This window comes from Orcinus orca, chromosome 13 (genome assembly GCF_937001465.1).
Source record: "Orcinus orca chromosome 13, mOrcOrc1.1, whole genome shotgun sequence".
Lineage (NCBI taxonomy): Eukaryota > Metazoa > Chordata > Mammalia > Artiodactyla > Delphinidae > Orcinus > Orcinus orca.
This window is the reverse complement of record NC_064571.1, coordinates 1,903,583-1,922,934: the sequence shown is the minus strand read 5'-3', so window position 1 is coordinate 1,922,934 and position 19,352 is coordinate 1,903,583. Positions and strand designations below refer to the sequence as shown.

Genomic DNA, 19,352 nt, shown 5'->3' with positions numbered 1-19,352 from the left:
AGCTGTAATTCCAGGTCCAGGCATAAACCAACCCTGCTCTCTACTGAACTGACCAGGGAGCATTTCAGCGACGGGGGGTGGGGCAGGGACGAGCAGAGATGCTGCTCTCACTAGAAAACAGCTCTCACTAGAAAACAGCTCCCAAGTGTCCGCCTGCATTTACTTGTCAAGATGAGAAAATCCAAAGTGGGTGAAGGTGGCTTTATTCCAAGAGAGGAAAAGCTCAGCGCATTCACAGCGGTCAGGCCACGTGCCGGCAGGGCGCTTGGGGGGCTGTGCTTTGCTCCCTCCCCCGCCCCCAGGAACGCTGGGCTCTGCACACGTGAACTGCAGCACAGAGGGACCTGGCTGTGTGACCTGTCCGCCTGGGTCCGGGGCCTCAGGGGACGGGCAGCTCCTCCCGACTATCAGGTGCGCTGACGCGTGCTTCCCAGGTGCCCCAGCTCTCAAACTCGTTCACACCCTCTCCGCTGTGCCAGGCCTGCCCTGAGGGAGGCGCCCAGGACACGTTCGCCTGCAGGGAGCAGGACACACAGGGCGGGAAGCCCCCAGAGACGGCAGGCCCCCAGGAGAAGGACATGCCATCCCTAAAGAAAGGGGGCCACGCAGCCCCGAAGGCTGAACCACACGATTCCCCCCGGCCTCTCATAAACATACCTTCGTGGGGTCCGCTCCCCGCCTGGGGATGAGACCGAGGCCATTACAACAGGCAGAGCTCAGCTGCTGAGTAAGATGCCCGAAGGTGCGGGAAGTGTCCGTTCACGCTGGGTGGCGGCAGAGGGAGGCCACACAGGTTTGGGGACGGGGGATGCCTGCCTGGTAACTGCCCTCAACGGTCCCGCCAGACCCTTAACATTCAGACCAGAGTGGTCACTAGGCCCAGGCCACGCCCAGGCTCAGCGCACGGCCAGCGGGGAGGGGGCACCAGAAACAGGCCTGCACTGGGGGTTCCAGGCCATGGGCTTGATCAGCCCCTTGGGGTGAACCCCGCTCACTGGACATTTGACGTCCTTCAGCCGGTTGCTGAACACTTTGTTAACTAAGGTATAATACGCATCCCAGGCATTTAATTTTAAGCATTCTGATGCCAGAAAATAAAACAAAACCACACCCTCAAGGCCCTGGACTAGACGGTTTCTGAGTTTCCTGTCTTTCTGCTCTGCGGTCTGTGTTTTTAGGAACGGCGGCCTGGTTCGCAGACCCAGCCCCGTGGGGGAGGCTCAGACGCAGGCGGGGCCGTGAGCTCCGAAGCGCACAAGCACCGCCCGCAGCCTTCTGGACAAGTCTGCACGTTTACGAAACCACCACGTCCAAGGGCACGGACCAGCCCAATGTAACTTCTTCTCTGACAAGTTCAAAGTGTTCCTGAAAGATGCGATGCCCTTTGATCCCGACTGCCAGCTCAATCCACCCCCTGGAAGAAGAGTCCAGGGAGCCCCTCTTTATGTAAGAAACGTGCCCTGCAATGTACCTGCGATAGATTTTCCTGGGAAATCAAATTCTATTTTGAATACATTTTAGGATATTTAATTCACTACAACAAACCCAGAAGAGAATCCTTTAAAATCTTTTATAAAATGTGTCTTCATCCCTGGATTTATCTTGTTTATATTCTCTATCCTTATATATTAGATTTATTCAGAGAAAGATATATCCACATACCATCTACGGTCTTTTCAATAAAATGATGATTTATACTTAAGAGGGGACATGCCTTTATGTATTAAAAAAAATTAAATTAAAAATACACCAAAGGCGTTCTATTCCACCTGGTTCATCATTTTACTGGCCATTATTTCTTCATTTGCCTCCAGATAGCAAAAACTAACACCCAAAGTTTTGAAGCAGGAGAGCTGGAATACTGAACATCAGTTGCTTTGCTGTTTGAACTCCAAAGATGGTCTGATCTGCCCCAGACCGGGCTGTGCCCACAGGGGCCAGCCCAGCGTGGCAGGAGGGGCTCTGACTCACCCCTGCCGCAGCTAATATAAAATCCCAAGTGAAAGAACTGCTCTATTTTTCCCTTCCGTTTATCTCTGAATGGGACCGTGGGTGGTAATATTTTTTCCTTCTTGCTTATCTGTGTTTTCTTATTTTCTATCCTGGCAAAGCAACCTGCAGTACGAGAATCCCGACACCCCTCAACTGTGTGGTGTCTGCCCTGTGGACAGAGAGAGAAGATGCCCATGGCTCCCTCCCCTCAGCACGGCTCGGACAAACGAGGGACAGCAAGCACAGGTACACTGTGTAGACCCAGCCGCGGTCACAGTCTCGGACCACAGCTCTCCCTGGAAGGGAGCACAGCACGTGTAACATGAATAACAAGGCATGCGAGCTTTGAAGCTCACGCTGGGCCTTCTTCAAGGCCACTCAGAACCAGGCGAGACCACAGGGACCTCCACCCAGGCCCAGGCGCCCAGCCCTGCTGTCCTGCATCAGCCCACTGGCCTTGCAGCCACCAGAACCAGAGAGGACGCCGCCAGCCACAGGGCCAGAGGCACGGTCACTCCTGGACCTAAGGGCCAGCCAGCAGGAGTGCATGAGGGACTGTGGGGAGAGCAGGACCCACACCTGCCTCGAAGGCCACAGGGGCAGGCCTTCCACGGTGCATTTCCAGATGCCCGACGGCACTGCTCACCTGGGCAGACGGGATTCGTGGGGCAGGTGTGCTGAGCAGAACCCACAGGTTACACAGTGCTGCTGGCCTAGACCCGAGCTTCTCAAAAGGTGCTGAGCCTGTATCCGAAAGCAACCCTCGGACGTGACACTGTGACAGGGAGCAGTCTGTGCACTGTCCCCCGAGAGAAGCCCACTGTCACCCTAACCACCAGGTGACTTTTGCACACAGGTGACATCATCTGCTGGGGTCCCTGGTGGGAAGCCCAGGCAGACGGCCCCCGCAGCAGAGGCATTCTGCAGCAGGCGACGCCCTCCCGACGGCCACAGCCGGCCAGCCGCACACAGGGCTCCTAGAGGATACATTATGGGGAGCACCATCTATGCGTGCCTCTCCCAGACCTGTGTGAGCAGAAATGCCAACGCTGACATTCCCCAGGTGTGGAGGGAGCTGTGATCCTGCGCTCACGAGCTGGACGGCACTTACGGATCCCGGGTCAGCACATGCGCAGTGGAACCCACACCCTGGGCCCTGGGTCCTGGCATCCAGTCAGTGCTCAATAAATGTTGGCCACACTGTTACTAAACACCATAGTTATCATGAGCTCATACCTTAGGTAATATGAATACTTACAACATTATTAAGTTATACTGCTCATCACTTAGTAAGAACTAAAAGTTCAATAAAAAATGTCCTACTTGCCCGCCAGCTTTAACTACACAAAAACTCACTAAGAAATACACCCACAGACTGAGAGCAGACAGCCGAGAACCCTACTGATTTCTGTCCCCTCACACACTCGAGTTAGTTTTCTTAGGCACCAACATACACAGAGGCTGTTCTGTGTACCTGGGAGACCATCTCATTCAACTTTTAGGTCAAGATATTCCCGGCTCCAAAATGATATAGTTTGTCTTTTCTAGAACTGATTAAAATAAATGGATACTACAAGCCAACTGCCCAAAGTGGCTTAGAAAACAACCAGTTCTGCTCCTGGCCGAGAGCTAAGGCAGAGAAACCTAAACACCAATACCTACCTCAGCACAGGGTTATTCTGTGGTCGTCATACTGGTATTTCATTAAAAATATAAGAGAAAAAAGTCTCTGCCGGCTGCCCTCCAAAAAACAAACAAGGCGCTCAGTGCCCCCAGCCCAGCCGTGAGCTCTCAGCACTGGGTGCCCAGGCACGGTTCCCCATCACACAGAGCCCGTGGCCAGCTGACCTCCGAGCTGGCCGGCAGGAGGAACCCTCGGCCTGAGAGGGCTGCTCCAGGATATGGACGCCTGCTCGTCTCTGAGTCCCAGAGTGTGGCCACCACGCCTCTGTCAGCAGCCTGTCGTGGAACCACCCCCGTCCACGGTTATTCACTTACACATCCCTCCAAGGGCGTGTCTATGAGGGTCCCAGAGCCGGTCAAGCACAGTGGATGGCCTGGCTGGGCCCCATCTGGACGTCTGATTGGCCCCTGCACAGCCCTCAGGCAGGCAGGACAGGGCCCTGTGACCGATGGGTCACGTCTCCGGAGTAGACGTGGGTTCCCAGGTGGGAACCCAGACCCCCGCCTCTCGGCTGTCGGCTCCACCTGCCCCAGCGTGGAGGTGAGCGAATCTGTAACCTGGAGAGATCCACAGGCAGGCCCCAAACGGGGGCAACGCCCACCCCCGGGCAGGGCCAGTCACGGCGCTTCATTCCAGCACAGGCCTGTCTACACCGCCAGCCCCGCAGCGGGTTGCATACCTGCTTCATGTAGGCATAGCACATGGTCTCGGCGACGCGCTTGCCTTCGTCGTAGCAGGCTCGGGGTCCTATGGGATTCACGTGGCCCCAGTAATCCTCGGTTTGAGGGTGGACTTCAGGGTCTGCGGGGGGGGTGGGGGGAAACAAGAAGGAAGTGCTGTCAGAGTCTCCCTTTGTTCACGTTCATACACTTTACGAACAGTGGATACTGATGGTGCAAAAGGGAGCTTGGGAAAGACCAAGGTGAACATCTCACCTGGAGAGATACCTATCAGAGGAGCACCTTCAGCGCCCCTCGGTCCACCTCTAGTCTAGCAGGACACGCTATTCTGACCGCTCGTATCAGTGATGACAGTTTTTACAGGAAAAAAAATTAATTAAAAGAGCAAAGTCTCTCGATTTTAAGTCTCCCCCCTCCTGTAAACTGTTCTTAACTTTTAGATTACTATACAGACTAAATTAAACATCTATGTGAAAAGACATAGGGTCCAATTTCACGTTTATAAAATATAGAATTTTATAAAGCATGGATTTATTGAAAACATTTTAAGAGCCTCTCTCTGGAACAGAATGGCTTTCACCTGTGCTGTCACCAGAACCACCTGACAGCCTCAGTGACACACCTGAGGACCTGGTCGGCCCTGGTCCTCTAAGCAGGAGAATGCAATGCAAAGAGCTCTTTCCCCAGCACGCACTGTATACGTCCCAACGCCTGCTTTTTTGGTGTGTAAATCAGTCACACTTTAAGATGTACCAGAGGAATGGACTATCTAAAGACACCTAGTCACAGATTATTATTTTTAAAAATATGATCTTGACTTTTTTTTTGGCTGCGTTGGGTCTTCGTTGCTGTGCGTGGGCTTTCTCTAGTTGCGGCGAGCGGGGGCTACTCTTCCTTGCAGTGCACGGGCTTCTCATTGCAGTGGCTTCTCTTGTTGCAGAGCACGGGCTCTAGGCACACGGGCTTCAGTAGTTGTGGCACGTGAGCTCAGTAGTTGTGGCTCATGGGCTCTAGAGCACAGGCTCAGTAGTTGTGGCTCACGGGCTTAGTTGCTCTGCAGAGTGTGGGATCTTCCCGGACCAGGGCTGGAACCCCCGTCCCCTGCATTGGCAGGCAGATTCCTAACCACTGCACCACCAGGGAAGTTCCTAGTTACAAATTCTTTTTTTTTTTTTTTTTTTTTTTTAACACAAGTGCATTTTTGGAATCAATTAATACCTGATTTATCCGGTACAGCAGGAATTTTACACAACTATGCTATAAAATGCATAAATCTTTGCCAAGAAACCTGGATAAGGTTCACCAGCCCCAAGTTACAATTCCTTTCTGCTTATGTCAGAGCTGAAGCTCGTGGGCATGACGGGACGTGAGCCGGGACAGGACAGGACCCAGACTTCTGCAGCTGCCTCTGTGCTTAAAGTTCCCTGAGAAGCAGAACAGCTCAGAGACAAATAGGCCCCGAGAGAAGAAAACCAGTGACGGGACTTCATGTGGATGTGCTGGTGACGCGAGACCTCTTCAGGGATTTCTGCCAAGGGCTGGGCAAGCTGGACTCCCAGAGGGAGACCCTGAACGTGGCAAAGGACCAGAAAGAGAAGGGTGGGCACAGGCACCACCCCTCGACTGGTACTGTCCGGGCGGACAAGCCCGAGGTTCACGACACACAAAACCACCTTGCCACGACAGAAGCGAGGGTGCAGAGGGACACCTCGTCTGGACCCTGTGTCCCCTGTTCAGCATCGGGGAGGCCGGCAGACCAGGCACGGAACCCACAGGAGGTGGGTGCCTGCAGACCGGGGCTGGCGGGGCCTCCGTGAGTTACCCCGACGTCACTCACAAGCCCTGAAGACCGCGAGCTGCCGTCAGAGATGCAATGCTGAGTGGGGGGGGGCGGGGGAAAGACGTCAGGGGCCTGGATGGGTGCCGCCAGCGCTCTGAGGCGGCGACAAGGACGCAGCCCCGACAGCGTCGGCACCGATGCTGCTGGGACATGTGACACAGTGGGCCGCCCAGTGCCACTCGGGGACCCGCTGGGCCTCTGCAGAGGCTGGAAGCAGGGAGCAGGGGGACGGGGAATAAAGGTCCCCCTGCGTGCCCCACTCCCAGAGCCGAGGGGGAGCAGGTGGGAGGGGGTGGTGGGTGCTCTGCCTTCCCACGGGGGTGGCAAAGAGCAGAACTGCATCAGTAGAACTGCTGCCTCTATAGGTTTTTTCCAGCTGGTTTCCTTATTATTATTTTTTATTTTTATTTTTTAAAAGGCATCCCTTCCCACATTGCCTTCTCACTTCCTTTCCGCGACAGTAACGCAAGGAGAAAATCGCATCGCAGTAGCATCTGGCTTCTGCCGCGTCAACTAAGCATTTCTCCAGAACCCTGCGCCCAGCAGGCGGGGCTGAGCTGGAAGCCCCATGAGTGGACACGTGGTCCTCAGCCCTCTCCGGACGCTCACTTCCTCAAGGCCTGTGGAGGGCAAAGCAGGCGCCTGCGTTTTCTGGCTCCACCTACTTAAGACTCTTCCAGAACCCATCCTCCTACAGGTGAGGCAACCGGCACACGTCTCCCCAGCGAGCAGGCTCTAAAGCCGACCCCTGAGCTCCCGGCGGGGTTGGGGGACCCTGCTCTCACTGGAGCAAATGCTCCAGCTAAACTGGCAAAGTCCCCAAGGATCTGACTTCTGGGGCACCTGTGGAGCAGACACTTTTGTGGATTGGTAAGTGGCGGGTGCTCTCGGGCAAAGTGACACGACACCGTCCTCAGGGGGTGGTCCTTCAGCAGGAGAGAAAGGCTCGCCCCAGCCGGAGGAGGGAGCCCCTTGCTGCCATCTGCTGGAGAGCAAGAGCCAGCCGGGCCTTCCTGGAAATGGAGTCCAGACTCACTGGTCCCTTCTGCGCCCGAGATGGGATGCAACCGTCCAGGGCGCCGGAGCGACACCCACTCACCTCCGTACACCTCCGAGGTGGAGGCCAGGAGCAGACGGGCTCCGACTCGCTTTGCCAGCCCTGCAGAGAGACAGGACACGGTCACCTTCGGGGAACAGGGAAAACACGTGTGCACACGCTCATTTCTGTAGCCACTTTAAGCATTTCTTAGCGTTAACTGTATCTGATCACCCGTGCACCTTCAGTTACCCACTCCTATTGCATCTACTTTGGAACCAAAATTAAAATAGTAAGGAAAGCACGAATGGACCTCCAGAAGCACAGTATTTAGCTGGACACTTGTAACTATAAGCAGGGCCAAATGCAGAGTCTGGGTTTATTCTAAGTCATGACTTGAGGAGTTTCATAAAGATTCCTTTGCCCGAACGTACCACCCAGTATTTCGTCAGGTAACTCCACCCCACCCCCGCAGGGAGAAGGCAAGGCCCCTCGAACCTTAGCGCCCCCCTCACTGTCCCCCTCAATGGCCGGCCTCCTGCCCCCACTCCCCACACGCCCCAGGCATCGCCAACTGCCCCCGAGCCCATCTCCTGTCCGGGCACCTCCACCCCGCACCCTCCCTCCCTCCTTTGAGGTCCAGCTTCCAGAGCATCTTTTCCAGAGCAACTGGCCACATCCTCGTCCTGCTCTGAACCGTTCCCGGGTTCACACCCCTCCATGCAGAACAGACTAGAGCATCGTCACCTGCAGTGCTCAGGTAAGTCCTCCAGATGCTCTCACAGTCCCAACACAGCAGGCCCTGCCCCAGGGAAACCCACTGCCTGCACTCAACCCCCTGCTTCCCAAACAACTCCCCCACGGAGCCTCTGTGCACAGACGCCACAGGGCCGGCCGTGCCACTCGCCGGGCACTGCTCAGGGCAGAGGGCCAACTCGGGCTGTCAGGTGCACCGGAGGGAGAGCTCAGGGCGCACGCCAGCTGTGGGCATCCCGGGGGTGTCGGGGGGCGAGACAGAAGGGTCCCAGCGTGAGTGCATAGGAGCATCTGGCGGGGAGCCCTGAGGATGCACAGCAAGAACAGAGAAGAGTGCTGGTGAAGGTGCAGACGCCACGACGAGCTCGAGGACAACGACAAAGGGGCTGCAGCTGAAGTGGAATCTGCAGGCTCACGGCACTGCAGGCCCATCTCCCGTGTTCCCACCCCACAGGCGCCGGCCAGACGGACCCCGCCAGACCCACTGCTGCACAGAGACAGTGGGAGTCCCGAAGGATCCGGAGATCTTTTTTTTTTTTTTAATTAAACTTCCAATGTGAGAAAAGCGTAGATTCAAATGCAGTTGTTACAAGTAATCCAGACAGATGCCCTTCGCCCGGTTTCCCAACGGTAAGAATGCGTAAGAGCAGCACATCATCACAGCCAGGATACTGACAGGGATACAGTCACAGAACACCCCTCACCACGAGGCCCCCTCCTGCGGCGAGGCCGGTGTTTGCACTGAAACTGGACAAGGTTTCACCAAGACGCAGCCACGCTCAGGGCCGGCAGGGGGTGACGCCGCAGAGGGAGGGCCCCCCAGGCTCAGAGCACCCGCTCCAAGTGCGGAAGAGCTAGTGACACTGCACCCAGCTCAGAAAACCGAGTCCCACTGGGTCTCCTTCCAGCCTGGCCATTGTCCCCCTGCAGCCTTTGTCCACGTCGCCCCTGGAAGACCCTTCCCCACACCCCCTTCAGTCCTCCAGGCCGCCTTCACTCGTGCTTCCAGCCCCAGCCCGAGCCTCCGCCCTGGAGCTCTAAGGGCACTTCAGGGCGCCTGCTCTGGGAACCTGTCCGTCCCCCATGGTCGCCAAGCCCCTGAGTGTAATCCTCATCTGAGCGCCCCCAGTGGACGGGACGGGTAGGAGGCAAGTCGTCTTTCTAAAGAACTCCGTGCACACGAGGCTGTTCCCGCACTGCGGCTGGCTCTGTGGAGGAGGGGCTGGGCGGCTGGAGAGGGGGGGCAGGCGCTTGCAGTGCCAAGAACGGGGCATCTCCACCAGGCGCACCTGTGAGCACAATCGGGCTCTGTCCATCCGCAGGCCGCCGCCGCCTCTGGATCAGAGGAATCACCCTTCCCTTCCTGCACAGCCCGCTGCCCCAAGGGCTTAGTGTAAGAGACGGAGCTCGCATCCCACCGCCCTTCACGTCTGTCTCCCAGCTTTGCTCCAACTAAAACGCAGCGGAACCTGTCGTAAATGTTCCTTATTAAATCCACTTTTTACTTGATATTTAAACAAGTGGTTCCTCTCTTCCACTTTGCACTTAACCCAAACCCCTGGTTTTCTAAACCTGTGGGAACTGAAGCCCATGTGTACACGGCCCAGACTCTGGGCCTCAGGCCAGCTGTCTGTGGACTTGCACGTGCGGCACCTGGGACGGTGCTCACGCCCTCACCTCCCACTTCCAGGGCGAGTCCTGCGGTCAGTCCAGAGCCAAGAGCTCAGTCTCCACCACCCCATGAGGGGCGCTCTCCCCATCCCCCCAGGGGCAGCACCCGAACTGCGTGGGCTCAGTCCACCCGCCCCGTCTCGGATCAGAGCCGCCGAGGCTCACATGCCACGAGTCCCGGGAAGCACAGGAGGGGAGGGCGGCCGCTCGGGGGCCAGGGGATGTCACTACCACCCCCCATGACAAGTTCCGATGGCAAAGCAAGTCACACCGAGGGCCCGGACGGAGACGGGGGGTGGGGGGCGCCGGCCGAAGACCAAGATCAAACTGGAACACAACAGTCAGTGACCGACGCTGGACCGAGACACCCCGACAGCAGATGCAAGATAAGGGGGCCACAACTCACCCAGCATGTTGAGCGTCCCGATGGTGTTGGTCTTCAGCGTCTTGATGGGGTTGTACATGTAGCTGGGCGGCGAGGCTGGAGATGCCAGGTGGTAGATCTGGTCCACTGTGGGGGCAAAACCACACCTGTTACGTCCACGGAAAGCACTGAACGACTGAACTCCTAAGAATCAGACCGTGTAACACAGGTGTTCGTGTCTTCCGCTGAAATTCTAGTTGTCACGTTTCCTTCTTCTTACAAACTAGTTTATGTGTACGATGGGAAGAACTTTAAACAAAAATAGAAAGTCTCATTAATCTGGAACAGAAACGTGCCGGCCCCTGACGTGGCCTGTTCTCTAATCAGAAACAGTCTGATTACCAAGCTGATTGCTTTCTGAGAAGATCTGTCCCAGATAAAGCACTCAAATCAGAAGGCAGACTGATTCTTCAGACAGAGTTAAGCATGAATATTTAATAAACAACATTTAAAATGTATAAAACAAAGCTAACACGAAGTGCACAAAAGTCTGGGAGAAGAGGGCCTTTTGCTGTTTTTATTTGTCCTGCTATTATAAACAACAGACCCAGGGGTGAGTCAGAGGGTGGTTTTTAAGGCCACGAATGGTGAAATGTTTGGATTCTGCACGACTCCCCTGGTGCACACGTAACCGCTCTAATGTCATCGCCTGCGACCCTCACTCCCCAGGGTCAGGCGACCCCTGCCCCACAGCAGAGGCCGGCACAGCCGTGTCCCCTGGGGGAGCCGTCCCTGCAGACACAGTGCCTGTGATGCCACCCACTGCACTACAGTCAAGGAAAACCACCCCCGCTGAGGCCAGCCGGGGGACGGGGTCCGAGACAGCACTGCCAGTGGGACCCTCCCTCCCACACGGCTCGGCCCCGACATGAGCGCCTGCAGGGACCCTGCCCCTCCACCCTTTGTCCCCTTGCCCCCGCATCCTCTTCCCAGCCAGGACCACTGCTGTCCTTTGAGGTCAGGGCACCTCAGGAGCCAGGTTTCAGAGATGATGGGTGGAACAGGCAAACTTGGAAAAAAAAAAAAAGTCCCCATGATGAATTCTGCAGAGACCAGCCCCCGACCAAACACTGCCCAACCTCCCCACATCACACACCCTTGGCCCCCTGAAAGTCTTCTGTCACCCCCGGGGTGGCGTGGGCATCACTGCAGTACCATCCAGGACCCGGGGCTGTTTCCCGACACATCCACCCCAGGGTGAGCAGCGGACGATGCTTTCTCATCCTCAGACTAGGAGAGGCTAGTATTCCAGGCAGGGGGCTTGGTCTCCACTCAACTCACCCCAACGATCACGGTCTTTCAAGCCTTAGGGTGTCTGGGGGACAGAGGACACGTGAGCCACCAGGACCTGGATGGTTCTGTGCACACGGCATCTTTGGGAAGGGGTTCTAGGTGAAGACAGACTCATGGTATAACCTGATAACTACAGTTTTTCCTACACCAGGACCATACACCACAGGAGGCAAGAATACATGTGCAAGGCTGCAGGTCCCGTCTTCTGGGTGTTTACTGACGTGGCTTCTTGCTTTGCTAAGAGCTTTCCAGCAAACTCCTGATGGGATTTTTATTTTTTTAAGTCTTCTTATTTTAAGAACAATACTCTGCAACATCATCTCCAACAAAATCTCAACAGCCTTTTTTTTGCAGAAACAGAAAAAAATTCATCCTAAAATTCATATGGAATCTCAAGAGTCTAAATAATCAAAACAATTTTGAAAAAAAAAGTTGGACTCCCATTTCCTGATTTCAAAACATAGTACAAAGCTACAGTAACAAAACAGTGTGTTACTGGCATCAAGACATAAAGACCAATGGAACAGAATAGACAGCCCACAAACAAACCCTTCTGTGTATGATCACACAATCTCTGACAAGGGTGCTGAACCACTCAATGGAGAAAGGACAGTCTCTAGCAAATGATGTTGGGAAAACTAGATATCCACATGCAAAAGAATAAGACTGGACCCTTATCTTACACCACACACAAAAATCAACTCAAAATGGATTAAGTACCTAAGTATAAGACCTAAAGTAATAAAACTCCTAGAAGAAAACATAGTGGGAAAGCTGCATGACACTGAATTTGGCAAAGATTTCTTGGATGTAACACCAAAAGCAAAGGCAACAAACGCAAAAACAGACAAATGAGACTACATCAAACTTAACTTTTCTGCCAAGATCAAAGGGCACAGTCAACAAAGCAAAAAGGCAACCTACAGAATGGGAGAAAATACTTGCAAATCACACATGTGATAAGCTAATATCCAGAATATATGAAGAACTCCTACAAATGAACAAAAAATAAATAACAAATTTAAAAATGGCAAAGCACTAAACATACAGTTCTCCAAAGATGATATACAAATGGCCAACAAGCGTATGAAAAAATGCTCAATGTCACTTATCAGAAACATGCAAATCAAAACCACAATGGCTATTACCTCACACCCATCAGATGACTACTTCAAAAAAACAAAACAGGAACAGAACGTAACAAACGTTGTTGTCAAGGATGTGGAGAAGTTGGAACCCTTGTACGCTGCCGGTGGGAATGTAAGTGCTGCAGCCACTGTGGAAGACAGTATGACATTTCCTCAAAATATTAAAAATAGAATTAACATATGATAAGACACTTCGCTTCTGGGTATACAGCCAAAGGAATTAAAAAGCAGAGTCTCAAAGAGATATTTGCACACCCATGTTCACGACAGCATCATTCACGACAGCCAAGACATGGAAGCCGCCCAAGTGTTCACAGGCAGATGGACCAATAAACAACATGAGATAAATCCAAACAGTGGAATACTATCGTCTTAAAGTGGAAGAAAATTCTGACACATGACAAAGACAGATGAACTTTAAGGACATTACTCCAAGTGAAATAGGCCGGTCACAAGACAAATGCTCTACGACTCTATTACGCACACGAGGTCCCTAGAGCAGGCAGATTCACAGACAGCGAGTACCGACAGTTCGCCAGGGCTGGGGTACGGGCTTACTGTTTGGTGGGTACAGGGTTTCAGTTTTGCAGGATGAAAAAGTTCTGGGGCTCTAGTTCACAACAACGTACTTCACACTGCTGGTTAGTGCACTTAAACATGGTGACGAAGGTAAAAACAGAAAAAGAGGCTTAGGAGCGGTGAAAGCAAACGCAAAAAGGGGATCAGTGCCTTTACCAAAGCGGAGGTGGAGATGAGTAGTTCTGGTCTGTGCATTTGTTCCCCCACTTTCTACCCAACCCTGCCAGCCGGCCTCAGTCCTCGCTCTGCAATCAGAGCCCCCCAGGGAAGCTTCTGAATGAAAGGTGCCCGGACCCCTGGCATCCTGCCGCAGACGCTCCAGGCGGGGAGACTCTGGACCTTTACTTACATGTGTATTATTTATGTATTTTGTAAAACCACGTTTTAAAACTACTGGGTTGATTTAAAAATGGAACCCATGCTGTTCAAAGAATAATCCTTTTTCAAGAAACTAAAAAAACACAAAACCTTTTAAAATGGTTTACAGTCTGTCCATATGGGAATTCATTGAAGGGGTTGATCTAATTAAGAGGAAAATCCTGTGACTGCTTTCTGACCCCCAGAAGTTTTTCCGAGTTGACACAGATTAAAAAAAACCCAAACAAACAGAAGTTCTATGCAAATTGTAAATTAACAAGGTAGTTCTCACAGAATCCCGTCGACCTCAGCTGACAGCTATCTTTTCCAGCTGACAGCTCTGTAGGTAAGGGGCTGGATCAGTTCCCGCCCACCTGCTAAAAGGCCCAGGGGCTGCAGCCAGGGACACCACTGCCCGAGCAAGTGGGGCTGCGCTGGGCTCCAGACGGGCCTGCAGAGCGAGGGCCACGGCGTGGAGCCTGGTCAGCACCCCTCCCGGTTCACAGACCCCCGGCAGGGCTGCAGACGGCGTCAGTCAAGGCGTGTGGGCCGTGACCTCCTGGCACAAAGGATTCACCACTGGTTTCACACTTGAGGCGACAACACATACAGTGGGAAAAAAAAGGAAACGGCATCAAAGACAGAGGAAAAAGGGCAACTTCAGAGAGCGCAGTTCAAGCACGAGCATCCTCACCCACGCCAGTGCGATCCAGGTCAGGACCTCACGCGGTCGCCGCTGGCGGCCCGGACCTCGGGGTCCCAATCCCTCCTCCTGACTCAGCGAGGGCTCTACACGCGTCCTTCCTCACGCTTTATCCGCACACGGCCCCGCTCTCTGCAGGACGGCAGCCTAGAGCACGCGCAAATGTAGATTCCCGGGCAGACCCAGGAAACCTGCAACTGGACACAGCCCCTGCACGGCAAGGCTGACGTGAGAGCAGTGCTCAGTGGGGCCGGCCAGTGTCGAGGTGGGCTGCACACTGGGGGCTTATTTCAGCCGAAGGCCGTTCCATCTGGTGTGTCGTGTTTTCCATCATTTGACGGCTTAGCCCAGCGGCTGTCCCCACCCACCGCAGCTGGAAGGACCAAGCCACTCCCTGTAAGACCATTCCTTACATTGATTTAAGCAGCGCCTCTCCTACGAGGCTGTGCTGCCTGCAGCAGTAAGGACAGCAGCTCCAGTGCCCGTCCCAGGAGGACACAGCGCCAGTCCCTGACAGAGTCTTCTGGAAGGAATTACGACGAGGAGAGAGGGGCAACTTCAGAACAAGCGTAGACGATCAGCCACAAGAGGTCCTCGGAAACTACGAAGAAACGTTAACAACAGAGCAGCAGGTGAGCCCTCACAGCCCAGGAGAAGAGCCCTCAGAGCCTGCCAGCTGCAAGCACGAACTGCACCAAAAATGAGCGGGATGTTCAAGCATCCCAGCAGGGGGACGAAGGACGGCACGGCCGTTCGTGCTGGCCGTCGCCGCCAAGTGACCCTCCGGAGGCCCTGTCCCAGTTACAAGGCTGAGTGCAGGAGCCACAGCTGGGAAGAGAGGAACCTCGAGAAATGAGCCTGAAAGAGCGCAAATTAATGAGACTAAACAGTAAAGCAAACACGTGTTCTCCATTTTCACATAATTTCCTTAAATAGGTTCAAAGCAGCATCCTGGCAGGTCTCGGCGTGTAATTTTTATGTTGGGGAGAGGATGGGCCCGGGGTGGAGTGGCCGCAGCACGCTGGCTCCCCTGTGAATTCTGATACAGAAGGATCACCGGGATACAGAAAGCAGAAAATCAAGATTCAGAGCAATATAGAAAATGCTGCTTTCTCTACCCACAGGGGAGAATTATGAATACCTAGATGTGTTAACTGGGTCACATAAAGAGACTGCAGATGGGGCTTCCCTGGTGGCGCAGTGGTTGAGAGTCCGCCTGCCGATGCAGGGGACACGGGTTCGTGCTCCGGTCCAGGAAGATCCCACATGCCGCGGAGCAGCTGGGCCCGTGAGCCATGGCCGCTGAGCCTGCGCGTCCGGAGCCTGTGCTCTGCAACGGGAGAGGCCGCAACAGTGAGAGGCCCGCATACCGCAAAAAAAAAAAAAACTGCAGATGAACAAAGAAATGCTAAGAGCAGTTTCCTGAAGGTGAGTTGGGACCTGGGAAGACTGGAGACAGAGGCAAGAGAAAGACCTTTTACGGAATATCTTTTTAATTAAAAAAAAAAAAATTGAACCATATAATTATACTGCCTATTAAGCATATGTTTAATCTAAAAAAGATCATATTTAAAAAAATGATCGGATGTTAACGAGAACAGAGTATTTCTGGGTATTCCTCCTCTAAAATTCTTTTTTTCTTCGTTTTCCAAATTTTCTGTAGCATGCATGTATTACTTTTATCATCAGGAAACAATTCTTTTGAAATGAGAGAAAAAAATTAAGATTCTCTTCCATGTTATTTTTTCAAATACATAAACACGAAACCCAGCTCTTTCACTAATTCACAATATTTTTAAATTTCTGAGATTTCTTCTTTGCCTTGTGTTATTTAGATGTTTAATCTCCAAATACTTTTGTGGTTTTCCATCTATCTTTCTGTTACTGATTTCTAGTTTAATTCCACTGTGATCTGACAGTACATTTATATAATTTCTATTCAACTGTTTTCTACTCTAGTAACAAATGTAAAAGGTCGTCAAGGTGTACTTTCTGGGCCAGAACGTGGTCGGTCTTGGTAGGTGCTCCACGTAGCTTGAGAAGAATGTGTTCTCTGTTGTTGGATGAACTAGTCTGTACACGTCCGTCACATGCCGCTGATCAACGGTGTTGCGAGCATGTCCTCACTGATCTTCTGCCTGCGGGACCCGTCCATTCTGGCGGGCGTGTCGAAGTCCCCAGCTATGACGGTGGTTCATCCCCTCCTCCGTTCATTCCATCAGTTCTGAGCTCTGTGAAGCACACATACAGGCAGGACGGTGATGTCCTCCTGGAGAACTGACCCTAGTCAGGATGCGCTGGCTTTACCGTGATAGCTCGCCTCGCTCTGCGCTCTAGTTGGTCTGAAGTGAAGACGCGACCCCAGCTGTCTTCTGATCCGTGTCAGCACGCTTCACCTCTCTCCGTCCCTTCCATCTATCTGTATCTTTATATACAGTGCAGGTTTCCTGCAGAAAACAGAGCTGGGTCCTGTTGCTTTTTAACCTCTATGACGATCTGTTTTTCAACTGGCGTATTTAGAGCATTCATATTTAAAGTGATTATCAATAGACTTGGATTAACATCTACTATATTTCTAGCTATTTTCTACTCATTTCCTTGTTGTCTTCCACTCTTCTGCCCTCTCTCATTTTATCTGAGCATTGCAGATGATCCCGTCTTCTCTCATCTTTTGGCATGTCAATTATACCTTTTAAAAAATCCCTTTAGTGGTTGTCCTATAACTTACCATATACGGCTGACCTACAGGCAATGAGGTGCCTCATATAACAGAGTATTCCCAACTCCTCCTCCTGTCTCTGGTGACACTGCTGTCATTCTTTCATTTATCATGAGCAGTAATCACCCAAGAGCTGCTACTATTATTCTGAACTGTTACCTGTTAGATTAAGGAAAGTGGACATTTTAATTTTGCCATCACTTACTCCTCCTCTAAACTTCCTTCTTTCTTTCTGCAGCTCCGAGTTTCAGATCTCCATCACCTACCTTCTCTAAAGGACTTCTTGGAACACTTCCTGCGAAGCAGATCTACAGGGGACAGATTCCTCAAAGTCTTTATTTCTCCTCCACACTCGAAGGATAAGTTCACAGGATGGTGAATTCTAGGTTGGCGGGATTTTCCTTCAATTACTTAAATATCTCCCTCCACTCTTCTCTGCATGGCTCCTGAAGGTAAGTCTGTGTGATCGCCATCCTTGTTCTTCTGTGGGTGAGGTGTGACCCGCACCCGTCTCAGCTTCTTTCAAGGTTTTCTGTTCATCAGTAATTCTCTACAAGTTGAATGCACAGATTTTGGGGGCATATCCTGCCTGGTGTTCTCCAAGCTCCCTCGGCCTCTGGTATAGTCCGTGTCACTAACTTTGGAAGATTCTCAGCCATCCTTACGCCACACGTTTCTCCCGTTCCCGCCTTTCTTCTCCTTTGGGAATCTCCCTGTGTGTGCGTCACACCTTCTGTAATCTGCCCCCACTTCTTGGATATTCTGCTCTAATTTTTTTTTTTTTCGGTACACGGGCCTCTTGCTGTTGTGGCCTCTCCCGTTGCAGAGCACAGGCTCCGGACGCGCAGGCTCAGCGGCCATGGCTCACAGGCCCAGCCACTCCGCAGCACGTGGGATCTTCCCGGACCGGGGCACGAACCCGTGTCCCCTGCATCGGCAGGCGGACTCTCAACCACTGCGCCACCAGGGAAGCCCCCGGCTCTGGATTTTTATGCTTTTTTCTCTTTGTTCTCGACTTTGGGAAGTTTTCACTGACACACCTTCAAGCTCCCTGTCCTTCTCCTCGGCTGAGACAAGCCCATCGAAGGCCCTCTTCGTTTCTCGCACAATGCTTTCTATTTTGGGCATTTCCCTTTGATTCTGAGAGTTTCCACCTCTCAGCTTCCATTACCCACCTATCCCTGCAGTCTGCTTTTCCCACCAGCATTCTTTGCACGTTGACCATAGTTACTGAAACGGCCCTCGTGGTAACTCCAAGTCTCTGCCACGTCCGACCGGGTCTGATGTTTGCTCCGCCTCTGCAGACTGCGTTCGTGCCCTGGAACACGCCTGCAGTTCTTCGCTGAAAGGCACACATGCTGCACCAGGGGTGGGAGATAACGGGCCTCCGGCACGAGGTTCGAGCTCACTGGCTGGACGCAGGCTGCACTTGCTGCCCTGAAGCCCTCGGGGTCAGAGGCTGTACCTCCACCCCGTGCCCCTGCTTGGTGTCCCCAGCTGTCCCCGAGTTTCCCTAGAGACCCCTCCTTACCGGGGCCCGGGCCCATGCTTCCTCTGCTTCTTGTCACCCTCGGGGTCTCCACTGAAGGCCGGGGAGCCCCCCGGTCCCAGGCCCGCGTCTCCTCTTTGTCGGTCAGGCCCTGGGGGAAGTCCCCCTGACAGGCCTTTGGGGGAAAACAGGGTGCTCTGGGCAGATTTCAGGAAGGCTCGTTTCCCCTCCCCCTGCTGGAAAGCTGATCGTCACTGAGAACCTCGTGGGGCTCCTGGAGGTGAAGCTCTCTACAGGGCCCCCAACCCCCAGAACCAGGGCCCGGACTCAAGGCCCATCCACGCTGTCCCTGCCCGCGGGCAGCTCCCACCCGCCCGCAGCTGCTTCCACCCCAGTCAGGGTTCTGTGTCCACCACCATCTCCAGCTCCCAGGTGGCCGTTTGCCCCGCGACCTCCGCCCCCTGCTGGGGCCGAGAAGGGCCGCGGGTCATCCGCTTGCTCATCCTCCCCGTTGTGAGGACGGGAGGGACTGTTCCGGGGTCCCAACAGGTCAGAACAGAGACCTGAAGTCCATCCAGCCCCCCGTGAAAACGAAGACGGCTCCTCCCCACTACGCGGTGCTCCGTGCTCCCTTCCGCTCTGAGAGCCCAGTCACTGCCCGCTCTCCTGTGCTTCCCCGGGGCCCCCTCCCCAGACAGACGCCCGCCCGTGTCCACGGAGCCGTCCTGGGCCGCAGCTCAGAGATCACCACCGTCCCGATGGCCTGGCGTCCACCCCACAGACTACACACACCCTCTACCCGACCCCGGCTTCTCAGAAACCTCCCAGTGTCCTGAATGGGTGGGTGGGAAGAAGAGGTAAATTTACCCCTTCCAGAGCCAGTTCGCAGGATGGGTTCAACATCTGAAACTTAAACGCTGTGGTGGGCAAAATCCAGAGTTCTTTTAAAGCAACATGAAATCCGATTAACTTATCTCAATA

At 53.5% G+C, this 19,352-nt stretch overlaps 1 protein-coding gene and 1 long non-coding RNA gene across 17 annotated transcripts in view; one reads left to right on the top strand and one right to left on the bottom strand.

Moving 5' to 3' along the window:
- UXS1 (UDP-glucuronate decarboxylase 1) overlaps nt 1–19,352 on the bottom strand; it is a 74,589-nt gene that overhangs the window by 11,532 nt on the left and 43,705 nt on the right. For 15 of the 16 annotated variants that reach the window (XR_004475615.2, XR_007470954.1, XR_007470955.1 and 12 more), the window contains 3 exons: nt 10,066–10,170; nt 7,296–7,355; nt 4,356–4,477 (listed from right to left, as the gene is read on the bottom strand). Coding sequence is in view for 13 of the 16 variants with exons in the window: in XM_004277722.2 (XP_004277770.1) it covers nt 4,356–4,477; nt 7,296–7,355; nt 10,066–10,170 (287 nt within the window). In the remaining 3 variants the exon portion in view is untranslated. The remainder of the gene's footprint in view (nt 1–4,355; nt 4,478–7,295; nt 7,356–10,065; nt 10,171–19,352) is intronic. The other variant, XM_033401670.2, reaches the window with a different exon arrangement.
- Nucleotides 5,995–8,789, top strand: LOC125960860 (uncharacterized). The gene is made up of 3 exons (XR_007470957.1): nt 5,995–6,134; nt 6,615–7,066; nt 7,897–8,789. It is a non-coding gene; the product is annotated as an uncharacterized LOC125960860 (long non-coding RNA).